The sequence below is a fragment of the Primulina tabacum genome, chromosome 8, assembly GCF_025594145.1.
Source record: "Primulina tabacum isolate GXHZ01 chromosome 8, ASM2559414v2, whole genome shotgun sequence".
Classification (NCBI taxonomy): Eukaryota; Viridiplantae; Streptophyta; class Magnoliopsida; order Lamiales; family Gesneriaceae; genus Primulina; species Primulina tabacum.
This window is the reverse complement of record NC_134557.1, coordinates 8,663,478-8,687,674: the sequence shown is the minus strand read 5'-3', so window position 1 is coordinate 8,687,674 and position 24,197 is coordinate 8,663,478. Positions and strand designations below refer to the sequence as shown.

Here is a 24,197-nt window from a genome sequence, read left to right as displayed (position 1 = left end):
ATGTATAGAGAATAACTTGATGCACGAGAATACTAGCTGGAGACCAATATGCAGCTTGAGTACTCTTAAAAAATTGAGGTTCAATCTTGAAGCAGATTGAGCTAAAGAAGAATTATCCATCATGACTTTAAAAAAAAACTAATTGGAAGAAATGCAGTCCTACTAAAGTCTTGAATAATAAGCAATACGACGTGAGTCCATGGCATTCAGCTGAAAACTTGTAAATACAATAAAATAACAGTTGTATCTTGAAATTTTTCAATGTTGTTTTGTTATCACCAAAACTATGGAATTTCAGTAAAACAATTTTTCTCTTTTTGGTGATACAAAACTAAGCTGCTAGACTCAACAAAATACATCAGAAACAGCTCAACACTTGGACAAAATAAAGAGTGTATTTCATCGAGTAAATGAAATTACATCTTTACAAAGATTTGCATAAAATATGTCATATTACACATACAATCCTATTTCTATATTGCCCACTTCCACTGCCATTTTGTCCACCACTATCTCATCTTTTTTTATGAAAGTCCATGGCCTTCTGTTTCATGACTTTTTCCTTCTTCTTTTGTTCCTTGTCTTTTCTTCTCTGTTCTTCCCCATTTTGGCATAAACACGTTGCATATAATCTATCATCTCCTGTAGCCGGCTGCCTAGTGTAAATTGCAAGTTGTCAATCTGGGCCTCTAAGTGTTGCTAAACTTTTTTGATCTGGTCGAAGAGCACTACTGCAGACTCTTTGTCATTCTTGATTGTTTCTTGAAATCGGTTAGGAAACTTGTTGAATCAGTGTTTTTGAGTTTCAACAGCGCCAAATTTATTCACAATGGACTCCATATGAGCGAATATATACATAGATGCATGTCAGACTTGTCTGTTTCTTCTTCATTCTCAGAAGAATCATCATCCTCGTTAGACTCGAAAGGACCTGCTTGAGCTATACTGCAAGAATTAAGGTCTGGCTAGTCATCCATCTCAGCATTAGCCGCTAGAACTTTCAATGATTCACAAACAATGATAACAATTGGAGTGATATCATCATCTACATTATTAAGATCTCCGCTATCTTGAGATATTGGAGGTGGTGAGCAAGGAGTTATTTTAGCGTCTGAGATAGAATCATCCTCATTGTGAATAATCTCACCTCATCCATATCAAAGTTTTGCATTGCAGGAGGAGTGGCTAGCTTGGACGCATAAAAAATTCAAGTTCAGAAATATATATATAAGATCACATCATCCATTGAGGTCAAGGGAACCTCAGGCACGGGTACCATCTGATGTTCAACAGACTCAGGCAGCGAGGTGGGGCATCGGTAGACATAGAAACATCCACACCATGTGGACCAGTGGTGGAATCATCGGCATAACAATTTTTTTTACAAAAAGAAAGAATTTTTATCTCTGGATAGCAAGCTTGATAACCATATTCACTATCTGGTTGATAATGTATTGAAGAGTTGCCAGTTGAGTGTCTTTCTCAGGCATTTCAACTTCAAACACGAGTTGGTCACTAGCTTGATTTCTATTCAGATCTACCCCAACCCTATCACCATCATCATCAATTGTAATATGGTCATCGACTGTCTCTCTGGCTTGATAATCTTCACCCTCTTCCACCTACCGTTCATATTCATGCCTTCTGATTTTGACCATCATGGAATGGAGAGGAGATGACATTTCCAACTGCTGGATTACGGTAGAGCATCTTGGGCTGTGGGGGTCAAAGTTGGCCCTATTTTTCTTAATGAACTCACGCAGTAGACTTTCACAATGCTTCAACCCAATAAACTCTCGTCTCTGCAATGCCTCAGAGTTAAGATCAGTTTCTGCCCAACGCAAAATTTCATCCCCAAGCTGGGCCACAACCTTCGGCTTCTTCTCATTTTTGATGAAAGAAAAATGGATCAGTCTTGAAATCCACTGGAAGAGACTGATCTCTTTTCAACTATTTCATCGGCCTACTGGACGGCTATATTGATAGTGACTTAGGCATTGGTCAGCTTGGAGGCTCTTCAGTCAGCATAACTTTCCTTTGTCCTTAGATTGAATGATTGTGTAGCTCCTTTACCTGACACACCTACATTAAAAAATTATAGCATGCAAATAATAATTGAACAAATCAAAATCAGAGTTTAATCTTAACATGCGGAAATTGATGAACAACAAGGAACATCACAAATGAATCCTTCGCAACACCCGTGGGAAAACCTGAATAAATGTATACAACCTAATCGAACTATGTATCTGAACATCCCAAAAAGCGACAGAGGTAAAACCAAACCCTTGGCAAAGTCTCCCATGTAGGCATGCATCTCTAATGGCTCCCGCCGGCTCCTCCTGGTCAGTCCAACCAGAGACATGCCCCATGGAATAAGGTGTCTAATATGAAAGCAAGAACGTGAACGACAATTTGCCTAGTACATAATCTGTAAGTTTAGATGTAAGAACCCGAATTTCCAGCATTTCAGCAGCAATGCAAAATTTTCAGCAGAAGCTAATATTGCAGAAGCTGGTATTTTTCCAGCATATTAGAATCCAGCAGCAGACATCAGATAAAATCCAGCAGCAGAAGAGCGAGATTCCAGCAGACAGTTACTGATTCAACTTATGACTTGTAACTGAAGCATTTAACATGGAATAAAAGTTGTTAATGGCAGATTATGACCATTAATTGGGAGGCTAACAGTCATTATTTTGCCTATAAATAGCACATTCAAACCTCTGAATTGGTGTTACACAAATCTTGAATTATCACTTGAATTTTCGAGATAAGAGAGTGCTTATTTTCGAGCAGTAGAAACCAGTAGCGAGAGCAAACATATTTCCAGACTTCAACCGAAACTCTCAAGCAAATTATTGTAAGTGGGCTTATGTATAATATCTTGAATCCAGTTTGATGATTTATGTTTTAAATCAAAGTTTCTGTATGTTCGATTTCTGATATCTGATTTTTGAAGCACTGAAACCTAGTGAACTAATGGTAGGAATATATATTCTGAACATTACTGAATTCTGATTACTGATTACTGGCATCTTCCCTTAGATGAGAGAACATATAGGGTACTGATATCAGTTTTAGCCATGAAATTCACAAACGTGCTCAATGATTACTTGTTAAATTTCTGATTCCTGTTCTGAATACTGATTTTTGATTCTGTTCTGAATACTGATTTCTGAATCCTGAATACTGATCCCTGTTCTGAAAATAAGAGTTTCTGTATACTATTTGTATTACTGTTTCTGTTGAAAATGGTTTTGAAAACCGGGAGTTATTCCCGCCCCCGCTTACTGAGTGACAACCATATCACTCACTCACCAAACTCATATCAGATAAGAACGAGGAAGAGTTGCTAGAAGAGGAAGAGCAGACTCAATTCTGGGGCTGGTGAAGAAGAATGTTATTTTCAGTTTAGTTTATTTTTCCCGCTGCATCTGTTAAGACGTTATTCTGATAGGTATTACATTTCCGCTGTAAAACATTATTATTTGACTTTGTATCAGACAATGTATATTCAGTATTATGATTAAAAGACTGGTTTCTGAATTTTGTACTTCTGAGGCTTGTTGTTTTCGAATATAAAATTTGAGAGCAATGTCGGTGTCGACCAACCCCCGTCCCGGAGTTTTCACGTAAATGTGATCCTCACTCTATCACTACTCTGATTGAAGAGAAAAACTGATGGGGAATGTATTTGTTCATGTTAAGTAAAAATGTGAATATAAAGTTATTTAATGAATTTTTTTTTTTTTTTGCTTATAAAGATTCACATAAATGTGGATAATTAAAGTGAATAATAATTATAAGGTGACATGAGAAAACATGATTTGGGGAGTTCTTCATAGATCGGTTTAAACTGCCTTGACTAGCCACTGGTCTCCCTGAGGAACGTTGCTCTGATTAGAAGTTAGGTATTTAAAGGGCCTTAGCATTACCTATCTTTCCTGAGAGCACTCTTGGAAAATTTTGATTATGTTACTAAATAATTATTATATAAAGTATTAAAGTAAAGTCAAAATTTTGTCCAGTGAACCGTATAATTTTAAATAACTGAGGAATAGCCACAACATCCTTAATTATAAAAAATTGTGCATTAAATGGATTTGGATCACATAATGGACATCAATTGTAATTAATTATATAAACATAATAAATTTTACCCCATATGGATTTTTATTATATTTATATAACTAATTAGGTTAAAATATCAAATTATATTTTTCTTAATTTATCCACAGGAGTTAAGGAAAATATATTTTGACAGTTTTATCATAAAATTACAAAAAAATCTTATTGAATTAAAATTTTAGCCCACAAGCAAATTTTATGTCACTAGATTTTTAAAACATGAATTACATTGGTAAAACATGATATTGTCTCAAAATTTTAAGCATATGATATTTTTTGCAGTTATGCAACCTGCGAGTTTTTCTGATATGAAATGTGACATTCTCGAACTAAAGGGCGATAACTATAAAATATGGAAAAAAAGAATTCTTCTTCAATTGGGGTGGATGGATATTGATTATGCTATACGGAAAGACGAACCATCTGCTATTACTGAAAACAACATTCCGGATGATGTTGATCTTTATGAAAAATGAGAGCGATCTAATCGACTCTGCGTAATGTTCATAAAGACCAAAATCTCTGCTGGTATGCGTGGTTCTGTCGATCAGCATAATAATGTCAAAGAATTACTGAAGGCTATTGATGAACAGTTTCAGTCTTCAGATAAGGCACTTGCAAGCACCCTAATTATGGAGTTTTCTTCATTAAGGCTCATCAGTGTGAGAGGTGTGCGAGAGCACATAATGAAAATGCGGGACATAGCGGCTCGGCTCAAGACACTTGAAGTGGAAATGTCTGAGACTTTTCTTGTGCATTATATTTTATGCACTCTTCCACAGCAATATGGACCCTTCAAAATTTTCTACAATACACATAAAGATAAATGGTCGATTAATGAATTAATGACCATGTGTGTTCAAGAGGAAGGAAGGTTGTTGATGAAAACGAGTGATAATGTATTTATGACTACACGAGAAAAGTATAAGAATAAAGCCAAAGTCAAGGGAAAAGGGAAAGGAATAATTCCACCCCAACCTGACATCAAGAAAGAATCCAAGTGTTTTTTTTGTAAAAAGACGGGACACATTAAGAAGGATTGCAATAAATTTAAGGACTGGCTTGAAAAGAAAGGTATTCCTACTTCATTTGTCTGTTATGAATCTAATATGGTTGATATGATTTATAACACATGGTGGATTGATTCTGGTTCTATAATCCATGTTACAAATACCTTGCAGGGTATGCAAAATCTAAGGAAGCCAATAGAAAATGAACGGAGCATCTATTCAGGAAACAAGATGTCTTCGCAAATGGAGGCTGTTGGGACTTGCTGCCTAGTGTTGAATAGTGGTTATATTTTAAAATTGGAAAAGACTTTTTATGTTCCTAGTTTTTCTAGGAATTTAATTTCAGTTTCAAAACTTGTACCATTTGGTTATTCATTTCAGTTTTTGGATAAATCAATAAATTTGTTTTATAAATCAAATCTTATTGGAAATGGTACAATGGTTGATGGTCTTTTCTCTATTTCTTTACAAAATAATAACACCACTATGCATGTTCAAGGAGGTATTAAAAGATTTGTTATAAAGAAGATTCCTCTATACTATGGCATCGGAGATTGGGACATATATCCATAGAGAGAATTAAAAGATTAGTAAATGATGGAGTACTCAGTACTTCAGATTTTACTGATCTTGAGACTTGTGTGGACTGCATAAAGGCAAAGCAGACCAATAAGTCTAAAAAAATGTGCCAAGAGGAGTACAAAAATATTAGAAATCATACATTCAGATATTTGTTGTACAGATATGGACATGCAAAGTCCGAAATACTTCATCTCCTTCATTGATGATTACTCACGATACATGTATATCTACATGCTTCATAACAAAAACGAAGCACTAGAAGCCTTTAAGGTTTTTAAGGCTGAAGTGGAGAAGTAATGTGGAAAACATATTAAGATTGTGAGAACAGATAGAGGTGAAGAATATTACGGTAGAAACACTAAGAATGGACAGGCACCTGGTCCGTTTGCGAAGTTTCTCCAGGAACATGGGATTGTTGCCCAATATACTATGCCTGGTTCTCCGGACCAAAATGACGTAGCTGAGAGGAAAAAACCGAACATTATTGGACATGGTGATGAGCATGTTTAGTAGCTCTAAACTTCCTAAATCCTTGTGGACTGAAGCTCTTAAGACAATTGTGTATATATTAAACCGAGTTCCAACTAAAGCTGTCCCAAAGACGCCATTTGAGTTATTTAAAGGTTGAAAACCGAGTTTGCAACATATACGCGTTTGGGGTTGTCCTTCAGAAATAAGAGTTTACAACTCACATGAAAAGAAACTGGACTCAAGAACTATAAGTGGATATTTCAGTGGGTATGCCAAAAAATCCAAAGGGTACAGATTCTATTGTCCATCTCACAACACTAGAATTGTGGAATCAAGAAATGCAAAATTTCTTAAAAATGACTTGATTAGTGGGAGTGATCATGACATAATTTTTGAGAATGATCACATTAATGCACAACCCTCTTATTCAAATGACAGATTGATTGTTATTCACACCCCTCAAGACCAAATGGGTGTTAGGCAACCGATTACTGAAGTTCCACAAATCGCTGATGAAAATCCAGTAGATCAAGTTGTTCATGAAGAACAACAAGAAAATGTTGATCAATCAAACAACCTTAGGAGATCTACTAGAATAAGAAGATCAGCAATATCTAGTGATTATGTTGTGTATTTACAAGAATCTGACTTTAACATCGGAGCCGAAAATGATCCCGAAACGTTTTCACAAGCCATGAGTTGTAATGAGTCAAAATTATGGTTCAATGCTATGAAAGAAGAGATGAATTCTATGGCAGTTAATGGAGTCTGTGATCTTGTTCAGTTGCCTGATGGTGTAAAATCCATTGGATGTAAATGGGTTTTCAAAACACAGAAAGACTCATTAGGCAACATTGAAAGTTATAAAGCAAGACTCGTAGCTAAAGGATTCACTCAGCAGGAAGGAATCGACTACAAGGAGACTTTTTCTCCTGTATCTAAGAAAGATTCTCTTCGTATCATTCTAGCATTAGTTGCACATTTTGACTTAGATTTGCAACAAATGGATGTGAAAACAGCTTTTTCTCAATGGAGAACTAGAGAAAGATGTTTATATGAAACAACCTGAAGGATTCTTCTCTAGCAATGGTGAGCAATTCGTTTGTAAGCTTAAGAAATCTATATATGGATTGAAACAAGCTTCCCGTCAATAGTATTTAAAATTTCATGATGTTATCTCTTCATTCGGATTCGTTGAGAACCCCATTGATCAATGTATATACCAGAAGGTCAGTGGGAGCAAGATTTGTTTCCTTATTCTATATGTGGATGATATATTACTTGCAACTAATGATAAGAGTTTGTTATATGAGGTGAAACAATTTCTCTCGAAAAACTTTGATATGAAGGATATGTGTGATGCATCTTATGTCATTGGCATTAAGATACAAAGAGACCGAATTAGAGGTATTCTAGGCCTGTCTCAAGAAACCTATATCAACAAAGTTTTAGAGAGATATCGGATGAAAGATTGTTCACCAAGTATAGCTCCCGTTGTGAAAGGCGATTATAAAGGCCCGAAATTCGTACTCGAAAATTTGCGGAAAAATTTAAAAATTTTCTTTTCTTTTTTTTTTAAAAATAATCAAAATGCTTCATTTATAAAATAAACTGATAAATCAAGTTTAATGTTCCAAATAGCAGCGGAAGAAATTATTGTTTGCAAAATAACAAGTTAAAGTGATCCAACAACTGATAAAAATGTTTGAGCATAAAAATGGTAAATGTTGAAAATGAGATCCTCGGGTTCCACTACTGCCGACCCGAGCTGGCTCACTGGTCCCCGCCCTCAGTCCCGTCCTCATCAGTACCTAAAACAATCAAGTCTAGTGAGTCTAAAGACTCAGCATGCATATATCGTAAATAACAAGTAGTAATAATAAAATTGCATGCGAAGTGGAAATAACATATCATGAGTCTGGCATAACGTAAAAATATCATGTCATGAGTAATTATAATACGTGCATAACTGAATCGATAATCGTAAGTGAACTGCTTGCTCGATAGAGCTCTGTAATAAAATAGCCTGTCATAATTTTGTTGAGATTATGTTCTACGCTAGTGGCCCATGAACTGAACTGAACTGAACCGGTCAGTGACCATCGGGTGAAGTAATAATCGTCTGATCAGACTAATGCCACAGTATACTGGGTGGAACTGAACTGAACTGAACCGGTAAGTGATCACCGGGTGATACAATAATCCCATGATAATGAACTGGCCACAAGCAATATCGCATAAATCTCGAAAATGAATATTTTATATTTTTATGCACGTAACATAATTAAATGACATAATTAAATATCCTGTATTATTTTACCACATGGGTTGGATCGTTTCCAGGCTCGCTGCGACCTAAATTTAACATGAAAAATATGCAAATGATTTTCTTGACCAAACTTTGTAATTGAATAAAAAAAACGAGACAATTACGCCCAATGACTTGGTATTTAATCATGACTCCGTACCAACCCGAACCAACATCGAAACATCATTTAGTCATGATTAAAATACACCTAAAATGATGAAATAATGCTCCAAAAATGATGCAAGTCGAAATTTTGGTGAATGGAGGCCAAAACATGAAACGCTCTTTCGAGAGTCAATTTGGCACATCACACCGTAAATTCTCGTACGACCTCTAAACTTAACCGAATCACGAACGGTCAAAAACACGGCCTTCATAACTCGATGAGGTACTGTCCCGTCCAAGACCATAGGCTAAAAGCCAACCAAGAACTCGAACGAGCCTCTGAACCGAAGCACCACTTGCTGTCAACAAAAATCCAGCAGCCGCGCTTTCGTTTCCTTGCGTCGTTTTCGAGACTACCGGCCATTGGGGCTTGAACTACCAGCCAGAGCCTCTTACAAACATCCTAGGGTATGGTTTGAACTATGGCTAAGGGCCCTAGGCCAGCCACAATTCGAACCACACCAGAAACAAACCACACGTCCCAACCGAGCACCAAATCTGCGCGTGGGATGTTGCAGTGGTTCTCGCTGTCATGGACCATTCCAGTGGCCATTTGGTTGACCATGACACGATCTAGACATCAAGAGGTAGGGTGTGAACCAGGGCTAAGGGCCAGAGGCCAACCAAGGTCCACCCCAAACCACCAAAACCGAGAGTATACAGACAGAAATGAAATGGGGATCGAAGGGGGCTGTGCTTGTTTGTTTTAAAAACGGATAGGAATGTGAACCAAGCCATGAAAGGCCGACTTGGTCATGTCCTAGAAATGTCAAGGAGATGTTATAACCATGGCTATAGCCCCTAGGGCAGCCAAGATCAGAACACTTTCCTTAGACCAAAAATCATGCAACCCGAGACTCAAAAATGCAGTTTGGATGTGTTGCTGTACATTCGAGTTGCTGGGGGAAAAAGAGACTTTAACCAATGGTCAAATCCCTTCTTAACACACCCTATATCCATCCTAGATGCAGCCTGGTAAGCCTGGGCATGAGCCAACACCTGAACCATCATAAACAACAGAAAACGTGAAGCACAAGAGGGATCCGAAATAATTCTGCACAATGTTTTCGAATCTTGCATGATGAAATTTCGGTTTTTGCTTAAATAAAATCATGAGTATGTTGTTTTAAAATACTGATATGGCTTGATTGAAGAGCAAATAAAAACATATACATGCCTTGGTTTCGTTTTGAAAAGAAAACAAACGAATACGACGACGCGGCGCGGAGGAGACGGAGTGATCTTCTTTTCTTGTTTTCCCTCGATTTCTCTCTTGTTTTTCTATGGCTTTCTCACGATTTTTTTACTCTCAATTCTCTCATAATTTCGGTGCAAGGGAGAGGGGGAAATGGTTAGAAGAAATGAAGGGGAGTTGGAATATAGAAGGGATTTAAATAGCATGACCAAGTCTTGCTCTCTTTGAATTTGTTGGATGAGGAAGTGGTTTGATATCCAAGAGATTGTTGGAGGGATAATGGAGGTGCAATGACCGATTCTTCAAGGCTAAGAACAAGGTAAGGATAATGATTGATTAATAATTAATGGCGATTAAAAGTGAAAGGGTTATCATACTAAGAAATAACAAGGAAAGGGTCAAAGGTGGTGAGTTGTCAAAGAAATGTTATGACACCTATGGGGTGGCCGAAATTAGGCTAATAAGTGGAGGGAAAATATTGGTTAGTTAGTGTGTTTTAAACCTTTAGAATCTTATCTATCCTTTAAATAATTTAGTGAATTAACACATTAATTATGGAACCTAAATGAACTTATTTCCTACTTACCTCAAGTTACTTAGATAAATCCTTAAACCTTCTTTTACTTTAAGTTAACTTATTAGTTAGCTAAAATAAATTCTGGGAATGTTTTCTTAATATTAAATTTTATCTCAAAACTCCAACTCCAGTCCGACCTCACTTAATTAACTGAAAAGATAACAATTAAACTACTGCATAAAACAATTAACTTTAATGGAAAGAATTTAAATACTCATGCAATAATAATAAAAATCATTTTACTTTAAATGCTAGAAATTATGCATGACTTATACGTAGTCTGATTTACGGGTTCTACAACCTTCCCCCCTTAAAAGAAATTTCGTCCTCGAAATTAAAACTCACCGAATAACTCGGGGTACTGACTCCTCATCTCTGGCTCAGACTTCCACGTAGCTTCCTCCTCTGAATGGTTGAGCCATTTGACTTTCACTCGCTTCACCAGCTTTTTCCGAAGCTTCTTCTCCTGCCTGTCTAAGATCTGCACTGGTCTCTCCTCATAAGACAGGTTCGGAGTAAGATACAACGGCTCAAAGTTCAAGACATGCGAAGGATTCGCCATATACTTCCTCAGCATAGAGACGTGGAACACATTGTGTACTCCGGCCAGATTCGGCGGAAGAGCCACACGATAAGCTAGCGTCCCAACTCTGTCGAGGATCTCAAATGGTCCAATGAATCTCGGACTGAGCTTCTTTTCTTCCCAAATCGCATGACACCTTTCATAGGTGCTACTTTCACAAAGACATGGTCGCCCACGGCAAACTCTAGATCTCTCCTCCTCTGATCCGCATAACTCTTCTGTCGACTCTGAGCAGTCCTCATCCTATCACGGATCTTGACTACTACATCGGCAGCCTATTGAATAATCTCTGGACCCAACTCTGCTCTCTCTCCTACTTCATCCCAATGAACAGGAGATCTACACTTACGGCCATACAATGCTTCAAACGGAGCCATTCCTATAGACGACTGAAAGCTGTTGTTATAGGTGAACTCAACTAATGGCAAGTTCGACTCCTAACTCCCTGAGAAGTCAATAACACAAGCACAGAGAAGATCCTCCAAAATCTGAATAACTCGCTCTGACTGTCCATCTGTCTGCGGATGGAAAGCTGTGCTAAACAGCAACTTCGTACCCATAGTCGAATTCAAACTCTTCCAGAATGAGGAAGTAAATCTGGGGTCTCTGTCAGATACGATAGAAACTGGAATACCATGAAGTCGGACTATCTCCCAGATATACAACTCTGCATACTGAATTATGGTGAAAGTCGTCTTAATAGGCAAGAAGTGCGCTGATTTGGTAAGATGATCAACAATCACCCAGATAGCATTTGACCCTCTGACTGACTTCGGCAACACGGTCACGAAGTCCATGATAACATTCTCCCACTTCCACTCAGGAATAGGAAGAGGCTTGAGCAAACCTGCTGGTCTCTGATGCTCTGCTTTCACTAACTGGCAAGTAAGACACTCGGATACAAACCGTCTGATGTCCTTCTTTATCCCAGGCCACCAATACAATAACTGCAGATCTCGGTACATCTTCGTACTCCCTGGATGAATAGAGTACGGCGACATGTGGGCCTCTGATAAAATATCTGCTCGGATAGAACCACTGCTAGGAACCCACATCCTGTCTCGGTATCTCACAATACCGTCGCTGACTGAATACAAGACACTGCCCTTGGCCTCATCTCTCTCCTTCCACTTTGCCAACTGCTCATCTGCTGACTGACCATTGCGAATACAGTCTAGAATAGAGGACTGAATAGTCAAGGTAGATAGACGGGGAACTCTACCCCGAGGATAAGTCTCTAGACCAAACCTCTGCATCTCAGTCTGAAGAGGTATCGAAACTGTCAAATGAGCCATCACTGCGACTTTTCTGCTTAATGCATCCGCAACTACATTAGCTTTACCCGGGTGGTAGCTAATGTCGCAGTCATAATCATTCACAAGCTCCAACCAACGCCTCTGACGCATGTTCAGCTCCTTCTGCGTAAAGAAATACTTGAGGTTCTTGTGGTCGGTAAAGATCTGGCACTTCTCTCCATACAAATAATGCCTCCAAATCTTCAAGGCAAAAACTACGGCGGCCAACTCTAGATCATGGGTAGGGTAATTCTTCTCATGGATTTTCAGCTGACGAGAAGCATACGCTATCACCTTCCCATGCTGCATCAATACTGCGCCCAAACCGAGCTTCGAAGCATCGGTATACAACACAAAATCTCCGGGCCCTGACGGTATGGCCAAAACTGGTGCTGAGATAAGAGCTTGCTTCAAAGTATCGAAGCTCTTCTGACACTCCTCGCTCCACACAAATTTAGCATTCTTCTTGGTCAATGATATGAGTGGAACGACAATAGAGGAGAATCCCTCAATGAACTTCCGATAATATCCTGCTAGCCCAAGAAAACTGCGGATCTCTGATGCATTCTGCGGCACAACCCAATCTCTGACTGCTGCAACCTTCGCTGGGTCTACCACAATACCGCTGCTAGAAACAATATGGCCTAAGAATGCCACCTTCTCTAACCAGAATTCACACTTACTGAACTTTGCGAATAACTTATGCTTCTGCAAGGTCTGCAACACTGTGGTCAGATGTCTGCTGTGATCCTCTTGATTCTTGGAGTAGACGAGAATGTCGTCTGTGAATACTATCACAAACTGGTCAAGATACGGCTGAAATACGCGATTCATGAGATCCATGAAGATCGCTGGCGCATTCGTCAAACCGAACGGCATCACAAGGAACTCGTAGTGGCCATAACGAGTCCTAAAAGCAGTCTTGGAAACGTCAGCATCTTTCACCCTCAACTGGTGATAACCAGAACGCAGATCTATCTTGGAGAATATTGAAGCTCCCTGCAACTGGTCAAACAAATCCTCAATCCTCGTAAGTGGGTATTTGTTCTTCACTGTAACCCTGTTCAACTCCCGGAAATCAATGCAAAGCCTCATAGAGCCATCCTTCTTCTTCACAAATAAGACTGGGGCGCCCCATGGTGAAAAACTCGGGCAAATGAACTCCTTATCGAGAAGTTCCTGATTCTGCTTCTTAAGTTCTGCCATTTCTGTCGGCGCTAATCGGTATGGCGCTTTTGATATCGGAACCGTACCTGGCATAAGCTCAATAGAAAACTCCACCTCTCGCTCGGGTGGCATACCAGAGACGTCCTCAGGAAAAACGTCTGGGAAATCTCTAACAATAGGAACATCTGCGGCTGACTGACTGGGTGCCTCGGGGACAGATATAAAAGTTGCTAAGAATGCCCGACACCCTCTATGCATGAGTTTCCTAGCCAGGACATAAGGAATAATGCGCGGTAAGGGAAAATACCTGTCCGGCTCGAATAAGAACTGCATCATTCCAGGCGGTCGGACTAGAACAGATCTCCGCTGGAATTCAATCAAAACTCTGTTCCGCAATAGCCAGTCCATCCCTAGAATGATGTCAAACTCCGGCATCGGCAACACGATCAGATCCGCATAAACAAGATTACCATGCAGCTCAATATCTATGTCTCGGATCACATTGGTAGCTGTCATCTCCTCTCCAGAAGGCAATACTACTGAATAGGCTATGTCTAGTCCAACGGTCTTGACCTTGAGAAAGTTAGCGAAGACCTCCGAAATAAATGAGTGAGTGACCCCTGAATCTATCAAGTACTTCGCAGCGGAACCAGATATAAATATTCTCCCTGAAAGGTTGGAATACTAAGCTGAACCCAATAATCACAAGAACTAACTTATAGACATGCAAAGGTCAAAGTTCTTCTAACTAAAATTCCCCAAGTAATACTAAGTAGAGCATGCAATCCTACTGCAATTCTATGTTCAAAATCTTAACCCAAAACATTAAATCTCAAATATAAACTTAAAGCTTAAAGGTACCTGTCATAAGCATGGTCTCCGGGTTCGTTTCCGTAGCATGGAGAGTAAAAACTCTGCCTTGGGTAGGCAGATTCCTCTGAGGGCACTGCGGCAGCAAGTGGTCGGGGCTACCACACTTGTAACACTTCCCGGAACCATACATACATGCTCCAGGATGGCGGCGTGAGCACTTGGGACAGACTGGATGCTCAAAAGTCCTCGGGGCTGGGCGTCCCCGCTGCTGCTGCTGCTGCTGACCTCTGTTTCTAGGCGGGCCGTGAAAAGGCCTCTTGTTCTGATGCTGTTGCTGAGGAGGAGGAGGGCGGTGTGGTACTGGAATCGGTCGCTTCCCCTGGCGATCCCTCTCAATGTCATGCTGGTCCTGCTCTGCAGCTAGAGCTCTGGAGACGGCAACATCATTAGTAGTAGGGCTAGCTACCCTAACATCACGGCGCTAGATCGGCCGTAGTCCGTCCAGAAAGTGTCTTAACTTTGCTCCAGCATCATTCGTAATTAGGGGCACGAAATGGCAACCCCTCTCAAATTTATGGATGAACTCCGTAACAGTCAGATCTCCCTGCCTCAGGGTCATGAACTCCTTGGTCAACGTGGAACGCACCTCATCAGTAAAATATTTTGAGTAAAATACCTCCGTGAAGCGTGTCCAGCTCAGCGTAGCCAAGTTCAGGGCTTGATTGAAATTTTGGTTTTTGCTTAAATAAAATCATGAGTATGTTGTTTTAAAATACTAATATGGCTTGATTGAACAGCAAATAAAAACATATACATGCCTTGGTTTCGTTTTGAAAAGAAAATGAACGAATACGACGACGCGGCGTGGAGGAGACGGAGTGATCTTCTTTTCTTGTTTTCCCTCTATTTCTCTCTTGTTTTTCTATGGCTTTCTCACGATTTTTTTACTCTCAATTCTCTCATAATTTCGGTGCAAGGGAGAGGGGGAAATGGTTAGAAGAAATGAAGGGGAGTTGCAATATAGAAGGGATTTAAATAGCATGACCAAGTCTTACTCTCTTTGAATTTGTTGGATGAGGAAGTGGTTTGATATCCAAGAGATTGTTGGAGGGATAATGGAGGTGCAATGACCGATTCTTCAAGGCTAAGAACAAGGTAAGGATAATGATTGATTAATAATTAATGGTGATTAAAAGTGAAAGGGTTATCATACTAAGAAATAACAAGGAAATGGTCAAAGGTGGTGAGTTGTCAAAGAAATGTTATGACACCTATGGGGTGGCCGAAATCAGGCTAATAAGTGGAGGGGAAATATTGCTTAGTTAGTGTGTTTTAAACCTTTAGAGTCTTATCTATCATTTAAATAATTTAGTGAATTAACACATTAATTATGGAACCTAAATGAACTTATTTCCTACTTACCTCAAGTTACTTAGATAAATCCTTAAACCTTCTTTTACCTTAAGTTAACTTATTAGTTAGCTAAAATAAATTCTGGGAATGTTTTCTTAATATTAAATTTTATCTCAAAACTCCAACTCCAGTCCGGCCTCACTTAATTAACTGAAAAGATAACAATTAAATTACTGCATAAAATAATTAACTTTAAAGGAAAGAATTTAAATACTCATGCAATAATAATAAAAATCATTTTACTTTAAATGCTAGAAATTATGCATGACTTATACGTAATCTGATTTACGGGTTCTACAGCGATAAATTCAATTTAAGCCAATGCCCAAAGAATGATCTAGAGCGGGAACAAATGAAAAACATTCCTTATGCTTCTGATGTTGGAAGCTTGGTGTATGCTCAGGTTTGCACTAGACCTGACATTGCATTTGTTGTTGGGATGTTGGGAAGATATCAGAGTAATCCAGGTTTAGATCACTGGAAAGCTGCAAATAAAGTCATGAGGTACCTTCAAGGGACCAAAGATTATATGCTTATGTTCAGACGAACTGAGAATTTGAAAGTAATTGGCTACTCTGATTCAGACTACGCTGGCTGCATTGATTCAAGAAAATCCACTTCAGGATATATTTTCATGCTAGCTGGTGGAGCTGTATCCTGGAGAAGTGCAAAACAGACATTGACTGCTACTTCCATTATGGAAGCTGAGTTTGTAGCTTGTTTTGAGGCAACCTCACATGGTGTATGGTTGAAGAGTTTCATTTCAGGGCTTAGAATTATGGATTCTATATTTAGGCCATTAAGAATATATTGTGGCAATTAAACTGCTGTTTTTATGGCTAAAAATAACAAAAGTGGTAGTCGAAGCAAGCACATCGACATTAAGTATTTAGCCATACAAGAACGTGTTAAAGATAAGAAGTTGCTTATTGAGCACATTAGCACTGAATTGATGATTGCAGATCCTTTAACTAAAGGCATGCCACCATTGAAATTTAAAGATTATACAGAAAAAATGGAACTTGATTCCTTTATGTAATTTTGTTGTAAGAACAAATTAATGAAACTATGATGTGATATTTTCTCATATTTTTTGTGCACATATTCATTGATTCGAGAAATATCAATAAAGTTGGACCTCGAATAAACATAAGGTTTATTCATTAAGTTATACAGATTTGAGATACATAATGCATTGTAATACATGGAAGATAATACTCGCTTTTAGAGGACATATCGCCATGATTCATGTATTTTGTTTTCTCCTATGGTAAATGAGATATATGTGTCAAGTGGGAGAATGTAAGAAAATGTGACACATATCAGAAGAAAGGACAGACGTGTAGAAAATGGCGACGGCCATTGCCTACAACTTTTGACAAACGTGCTCAACTTTAGAAACTGAGACGCGTACACGTCTCTTCTTCTGAATCTCGGCTCCCGATACACTCATCGATGGTATGAGAAACGCCTATAAATAGAGCGATTGAGGTCCCTAAACACACATCTCATAAGAAAAATTTACACCATCTATTGAGAGGGTGGAGTGCTTACAAGGCATCAACCGAGAAGAAAATCAGAGAAATCAAAATTTTCAATGGCCGGAGATAACACTCGATTTAAGCTTCCGCATATTGTTTTTTCATGTTCATGTATACGTAAAAACATGATTTTGAGAAAAATCTCTAACAGAAATAACATGGATATATATAATAAAATCCTAAAGCGACTCCGTCTCGTCGACGTCGTTGTCGTATTCCTCCTCATTGTCACCATTCTCATGTACGTCGTCATCACTATCGTCATAGTCCAGGTCGTGTGATGATCCGATGTACTGCTGTAAACAATCACGTTCACGGAATGATCTACGGTCATATGAGGGTCCGACGACAAATCGGCAGCTGTGCGAGGAGTTGTGTGCATGGACTGCATGACCATAGAACTGGACGGATGGCTGTATATGTGCTCCTTGAGGCAATAATAAAATGTACACAAAAAACTAATTATTATTTTCAAACTTATAAAAATAAAAGTACTTAATATGTACATTAATTGACTAAAAATTAAATTCTGTACACACATACTATCGATATTAATTTATAAATATTTTTAAAAATATTATATATATGTATATATATTTGTATATACAATATTTAAAGATATCAAAACATAGGAAAATAACATTAAAAATAAGCATTTTAAATATAAATTAAAATAAAACTAATTAATATGAAAATTTTAAAACAGTATATACATATATACAACGATATGTTAATATTTGAATTTATAGATATAACTTAAATTAAATATTATATGATAATAATAATATTATAATAAAATATCGATAATATTTGAATTGATAATTAAAAATTTCATTAATATTTTTCATAAAGTTTTATGAATAAATATAAACATTCAATTGGTGTATCAATTACATTTAATAAAACTATATACAATTTTTTTTAAATGTATTTTGTATATTTTTAAAGTTCCCAAAAATTAAATAATATAAGTATATAATATAATCAGTATTAAATTATATTACTTAATACTTAATATTAATATAAGACATAACTGAAAATAATAATAACGTACATATAATTATATATAGCTTATTACGTAGTAAATATAAATTAATTAAAAAAACTAACATACCAAAAGAATAGACTATAGTGCAACTAGCTATATTAGTTAGATAAAACATACAATTAAATTATACAATAAAATAAATAATCTTATATACGACATTTTCATATGTAAATATAATAGTCAACAATAAAACTATATATATTACATACACGTTTTTCACTACTTATGTACATCTAACAAATAATTACATAATATATAACATGTGCCCAATTTATAAACAATATATATCAAAAAATTAAATTTATACATATGAAAAAAACCTGGTTAAAGCGTGGAGTAAAGTTGAAAACGAGAAACACTATTAGATAAAAACACAGTTAGAATGTAATTAAAATGCACGAAATTTGGGGGGGGAAAAAAAAGCAAAAACACGCTCATACTAAAGAAAAGAGGTGAAAACTGCTGAATAGATGAGGGGGTTTTAATAAGAGAGTAGCGACGGATTTAGCCAAAAACCGTCGCTATGTGCAACGGTTTTTACAAATTCGTCGCTAAATAACAACGTATTTGATAACACAGTTGCAACTTTCAATTTTAATTCAAATTTCAAATCTACCATGGAAAATAAAATTTAAATTTTGTTGCTGTTTAACGACATAATGAATATCTAAACCGTCTCTATGTCTTTAGTTGAAACAATTTATCATAAACCGTCGCTATATTTTGTGATGACTTCACCTTTTCCGTCTCTATAATGTAGTAAAATCCTAGCTAAATTGCCACGGTATCATAAAACTGTGGTAATGTTTTAAGAAAATCGTAGACAAATTCAAAACATCGACGTATTTAGAAAAAACCGTTGCTAACATCGCTAATTTTAGCGACGGTTATTCTAATTCCGTTGCAAAACAACACGCTTTTGTAGTCGATGCCCATTTGATCAAGAAGAGATGATTTGTCAGTTGAAAAGAAAAACGAGGACTTTCCATGCAGCAAGTTCGATTTAGCGTGTTTCAACTTTTCAAGTCTTCTCCTGGGCCGGGGAGGAAATTCAGGATCTTCATGATTTTTGTACTTGGAATGGCAAAACTATAATCATTTACGATGTATGCAGCTACAAAAAAAAATTCTGAACTTCGATTTTAGAAAAATTATACATAAATTTACTTTTCAAGGTGTACAATCGCGCTGTTAACACTAACAGTTGCAATTGTCTGGGTTTTTTTTTTTTTTTTTTTTTTTTTTTCAGTTTTTGAAATATGTTAAACTAGAAAAGCAGTGCAATCAATGGTTAAGGCGTTGAGTTTTTATTGTCGTGGTGGTTTTGTAAGTCCCTTACCATGGAAGCTTTTAATAACTGCAATGCAATATTATGCATACAACCAGAAATACTATTGATTCTACAGAAAAAAACTGTCAGAAGGCATGTTGTACAAGACGCAGACTTCCAAGCACAAGAATTGTACACGTGAACCATACTTTGGTCGAGAGCTGATGAATCATTGCCAAGAAGCATTTCCAACTGCATGTTTTAAGCAAGGAACAGTCCTTGATATGGTTTTTATTAAGACCAAATGCAGCATTTGAGGCAAGTAAGAAATCTGGCCTCGAGAAAATCAAGTCGCTTGTTGTCTGTCCGTAGGAGTCGTGTGTCATTAATGCCAGGTGGGACACTTCTATAACTATGAATCCTTCAAATAAAAGAGAAACTGTTTTAGCACAGCTTAAAGCCAAAAACTGAAAAAAGGAAAAAAAAAAAGAAAAAAAGAGAAATAGAAAGGAAAACAGAATATCTCCACGAGGAAATATATAAACTAAGGTGGAGCCAAGAAGTCGATGTAAAAAATAAAGCATTGAGACCTGGCATGACCTCAATAGATTCGGATTCATCCCGTGAATTCCCATTGATGGGGGTACTTTCAGTGAACACGGCAGGAGAAGAATGGCCTAAAGGAGAAACTGTTTCACCATATGGTTCCCATCCCGTCTTTTGGAGATCCTGAGATGAAATATCTACTATATCATCGTCCATGCCAGAAGCATGTGAAGTCTGCTGGTGGCTGTTCTTCGTCGAGATTTTCATAGCTTGTGATTCATACAGTACTGCATCCAGTAGGCCACTGTTTCGCGGTGATAGATTGCATGCCGGAGTGCACAATTCATATGGAGGAGTTTGTATTAACGTGTCAACAGACTCAAGGGAAGGCAATGGGGTAGAGGGTGAGCCCCAACTACCCATTTCAGTTTGGAGTGAAGGGAGCTCCAGCTTCGTTGCCCAAGCAGGCTCTGAAGAAGAAGGTTTGCCATTTAATATGGCTTGGCTGTCAGGAAGTGCACTTGAGGATAATCCATTATAAGAACTTGAATTGTATTCAAATGCAGAAGAGAATTGAAAAGAATGGGCAGTTGGCAAATAACCATCATAGTGATGTTGACTGGCGTCTGGGGTGATGTTACTAACAACCGGATTTAAACCATGAAACAAACATTCGGACCCTTGAGGGTGATTACATTGATGAGATGATGAGAAACGAGACTCGTGTGGTTGAGAAAAGTATTGATCTTGTGCTAGCTGGCTGTTGACAGAATACAACTGCTGATTGAGTTCAAAAACTTTGAATTCTGGAATCTCCGTGTTAATTGGCGATAAGGCAAAATTCGGTGCTTCCATAGATGAGAACGTATTAGCATCATCATTTTGTTGGTTCTCATTAAATGATTCCACGTGCAAATCAGGTGGATAGATTGGTAATCCGGCTCGTTGCCTTCTTTTGATTCTTGTGTTCCAGTAGTTCTTGATCTCATTGTCTGTGCGTCCAGGTAACTAAGAAGAAAAAGAATAGACGACAGGACGAGTAAGAACAAAGAAATCAGTAAAATAGCACTAAAGCTCTTCAGAAATAATGAAGCCATCATACTCAACTCATTTAAGGGAAAACATTAGTATATTAGCATATCTATTGTATCACAGACAAAAGGGCAGAGTATCTGTATGACTAGAATGAAAATAACATAGATAAATGGATAACATGGCCCCGTTACACAATAGCTCATCCAGAAGCACTGATTTATCATATTTTGCTCGTTTAATGCAAACCATTTGCATATTAGCATATATATCACATCACGTAGAGAGTAGAATATGTACATGACTAGAATGAAAAGACCATACACAAATAGATAACAGGGTACCATATCATAAGCGCACATCAAATGTACATTACAGCTCCTTTCTATGTTATAAACACTAAATAATTGAGTAGAAATATATAAAAACTAAAAAGTAACAAGTAGGACATCCAAACCAGTAACAGATAGACCACCGGTAAATATTTTTTACTAAGTGAAAACATTACAGAGAACTAATGCATACCTCAGCAGCCATTTTAGCCCATTTATTTCCCATTTTGGCATGAAGTTCAATTATTATGTTCTCTTCCTCTAAAGTAAATGCACCTTTTTTCAAATCAGGTCTAAGGTGATTTGTCCACCTCAAACGACAACTTTTTCCACAGCGGGCAAGCCCCGTATCTTTCTGAATTGCATTCCAGTTCCCCTCTCCGTGCTTGGTGACATATTCAACCAAAATTGCGTCCTCAGCAGTAGTCCAGGGACCCTTTTTAAGCGAAACATTTCCGCCCACATTTCCTCCATCATTAGCATCCTCTAATGGTGAATCTTCACCATTCATTGGCATCATGTCCTCACTGTCATTTGTCATACTAATCACCTAAATGTGTAGGGAAAAATATCAAAAATGGTGTGCAAGGCAGCAGCTCATTGTGAAAGCTCAAATTCTAACAGAATATAATGCAACTGTTATTGACATGTTGTGGAAAATAACAAAATCAAACAAGAATATATTAAAGACCATGAGAAAAATTTAGTCCAGAAAAATGTAAAGCAGGCATACATGTTAACAAGGTACGGAGATAAAAAGCAACATTTTCGAGTTATTTGACAGTATATCACGTACCAAGAAATGTAGTAAACTCACAAAAATAGCTAATGCACCAATCTTTAAATCTAAAGTCTAAACAAGGGAAACAAACACTTTTGTTTTTATGGATCATCATCGAAACTAATCCTTGGAAGTCAAACTCACTATAATGTGGTGTCAAACAAAGGTGTTATCCGAGTCAGAACAGATGCACAAGTCATAGAAACTTATCACTGCAAACAAGGTAGGCAATAAAAATTCAAAGCACATTTTGTGTGTGAGACCGCCTGTATATACAGCAAGAATGACGACTTAACTAAATAAATAAGAACCATCACTTTTAATCCTCAATTATACAACATTGCATAAATCTCACCAAGAATAGTACATAACTGCTGAGCTGCATCATAACAGTAAGACATGCACGATAATTTGGCAAAATAACTTATACTCTTAAGAATATTACAGTTCACATTTGCAGTTAATTAGTTAGAAGAACAGTTAGCCAGTTGGTTAACCGGTTAAGTTACATGCTCTTGTAATCGTAACACAAAAAAAAGGAAGAACTTTGTATTGTATTTATTTTCTCAGTTGGAATGAATGAACAATTATCTTCCATATCGGTTATTCTCCCGTAATAATGAAAACACTAGCCTTCATCCCTGTACCGCACAATCGCATACCAAAAGATGAAATCTCTCGATAAAACAAGGATCATCTACCACAATGACATCGAAAGCCGAAGAAAAAAGATTGGACTACTCGAAATAAGCATATTAATACAGATCAGCCACGCCCAAGATCTATCCAAGAGAAGTACAAATCAGTTCAAGAAATTGTTCAAGTGCGGTACATAAACAGACCAATCTGCACCACAAAAATTAGAATGTATTCAGGCATGCAACACTAATCACGGAAATCGAAATAAGCAATCACATATATAAAAAGTCTCATTCGTGTTCATTATACCTTGATAGCACAACTCCGTGGAAGGGGAATGCAACTCGCTTCCTCGCGACGAAATCCTTGAGCACAGGTTTTCAGAAATAATTTTTCAAATCAGGAAAAATACTACAACCTAAATCTGAGCCTGAATTAACTCTCACACAGTGAGCTGAAAATTCTACAAGGGCAAACAAATAAGAAGGATATGAGAAAACCAAAAACAGCTTCGATCAATCTTTCTCGGTTCTACATTTAGATGACCCAGAACGTAGGAGAAACGAAATTCCAAGAACCCAGTCGGGGAAAGACGGCAACATCAACTTATCCAAAAAAATCACTGATACAGAAACAAGTCACGAGTCAGTCGGAAACGGAAATCGAGAGGGAGAAAAAAAAAAGGCAAACTAGAAGATCATTAGGCGGAAGAAGAGAGAACATAGAGGAGAAATTCGAACCCAGTTGCAGATTGATCAGCAATCCACTACATGTTCGGTAGTTGACGGACGAGTTCTTTTGCCGATTCCAACCAATTCATATTTCTTTTTAAATTTTAAAAATTGTTTTCATTTTTTTAAAAAACAATTCTAATCTGTTCTGATTTCGGATCGATCTGGAATCGGTCCATCCAGCTTCATAAGTGATGAGACTCTCTGATCCATACAGTGATGAATTCGGTTCGATTCAGTTCATTTCCCTTCCATTCGGATCTTTTAAACATATCTTTGGCTTGCTACGTTCGTGCATGTACTTGGGCCTTTAAATTTGAATGTATCTTTCACCGACGTATGTGTAGTCTAATTCAAACTCCGGGGGGCCGTCCAACTGAACTATCAGTCAATTACTTCAATTATTTACTTTTTTAATATTGATTTTTATAAAATATTAGAAAAAATGGTGGAGTGCGATTTGGTTCGAACGATTCGGAAGGTTGATTAAAAAATTTGATCACTCCTCCACAATATCATGGAAACAAGATTTTTTTTAAAAAAAAATAAATAAATGCTGCGACACGT

At 37.5% G+C, this 24,197-nt stretch overlaps 1 protein-coding gene across 4 annotated transcripts; it reads right to left on the bottom strand.

Annotated features, from left to right (window-relative positions):
• Nucleotides 1–446: 446 nt before the first annotated feature.
• On the bottom strand, nucleotides 447–23,763 carry LOC142553605 (transcription factor GAMYB-like). 4 transcript variants are annotated; one of them, XM_075663976.1, is made up of 6 exons: nucleotides 23,640–23,763; nucleotides 23,209–23,521; nucleotides 21,673–22,029; nucleotides 20,160–21,123; nucleotides 19,779–19,990; nucleotides 447–1,691 (listed from the first exon to the last, which is right to left on the bottom strand). In XM_075663976.1, exons 3-6 carry the CDS (start codon nucleotides 22,018–22,020, stop codon nucleotides 1,623–1,625), a joined length of 1,593 nt encoding a protein of 530 aa, XP_075520091.1. In that variant the 5' UTR covers nucleotides 22,021–22,029; nucleotides 23,209–23,521; nucleotides 23,640–23,763; the 3' UTR covers nucleotides 447–1,622. The 4 variants fall into 4 exon arrangements, with proteins under 4 accessions (XP_075520091.1, XP_075520090.1, XP_075520092.1 ...); XM_075663975.1 differs by having other exon boundaries at nucleotides 23,209–23,675; XM_075663977.1 differs by having other exon boundaries at nucleotides 447–1,688; nucleotides 23,209–23,675.
• Between the last annotated feature and the right edge of the window lie 434 nt (nucleotides 23,764–24,197).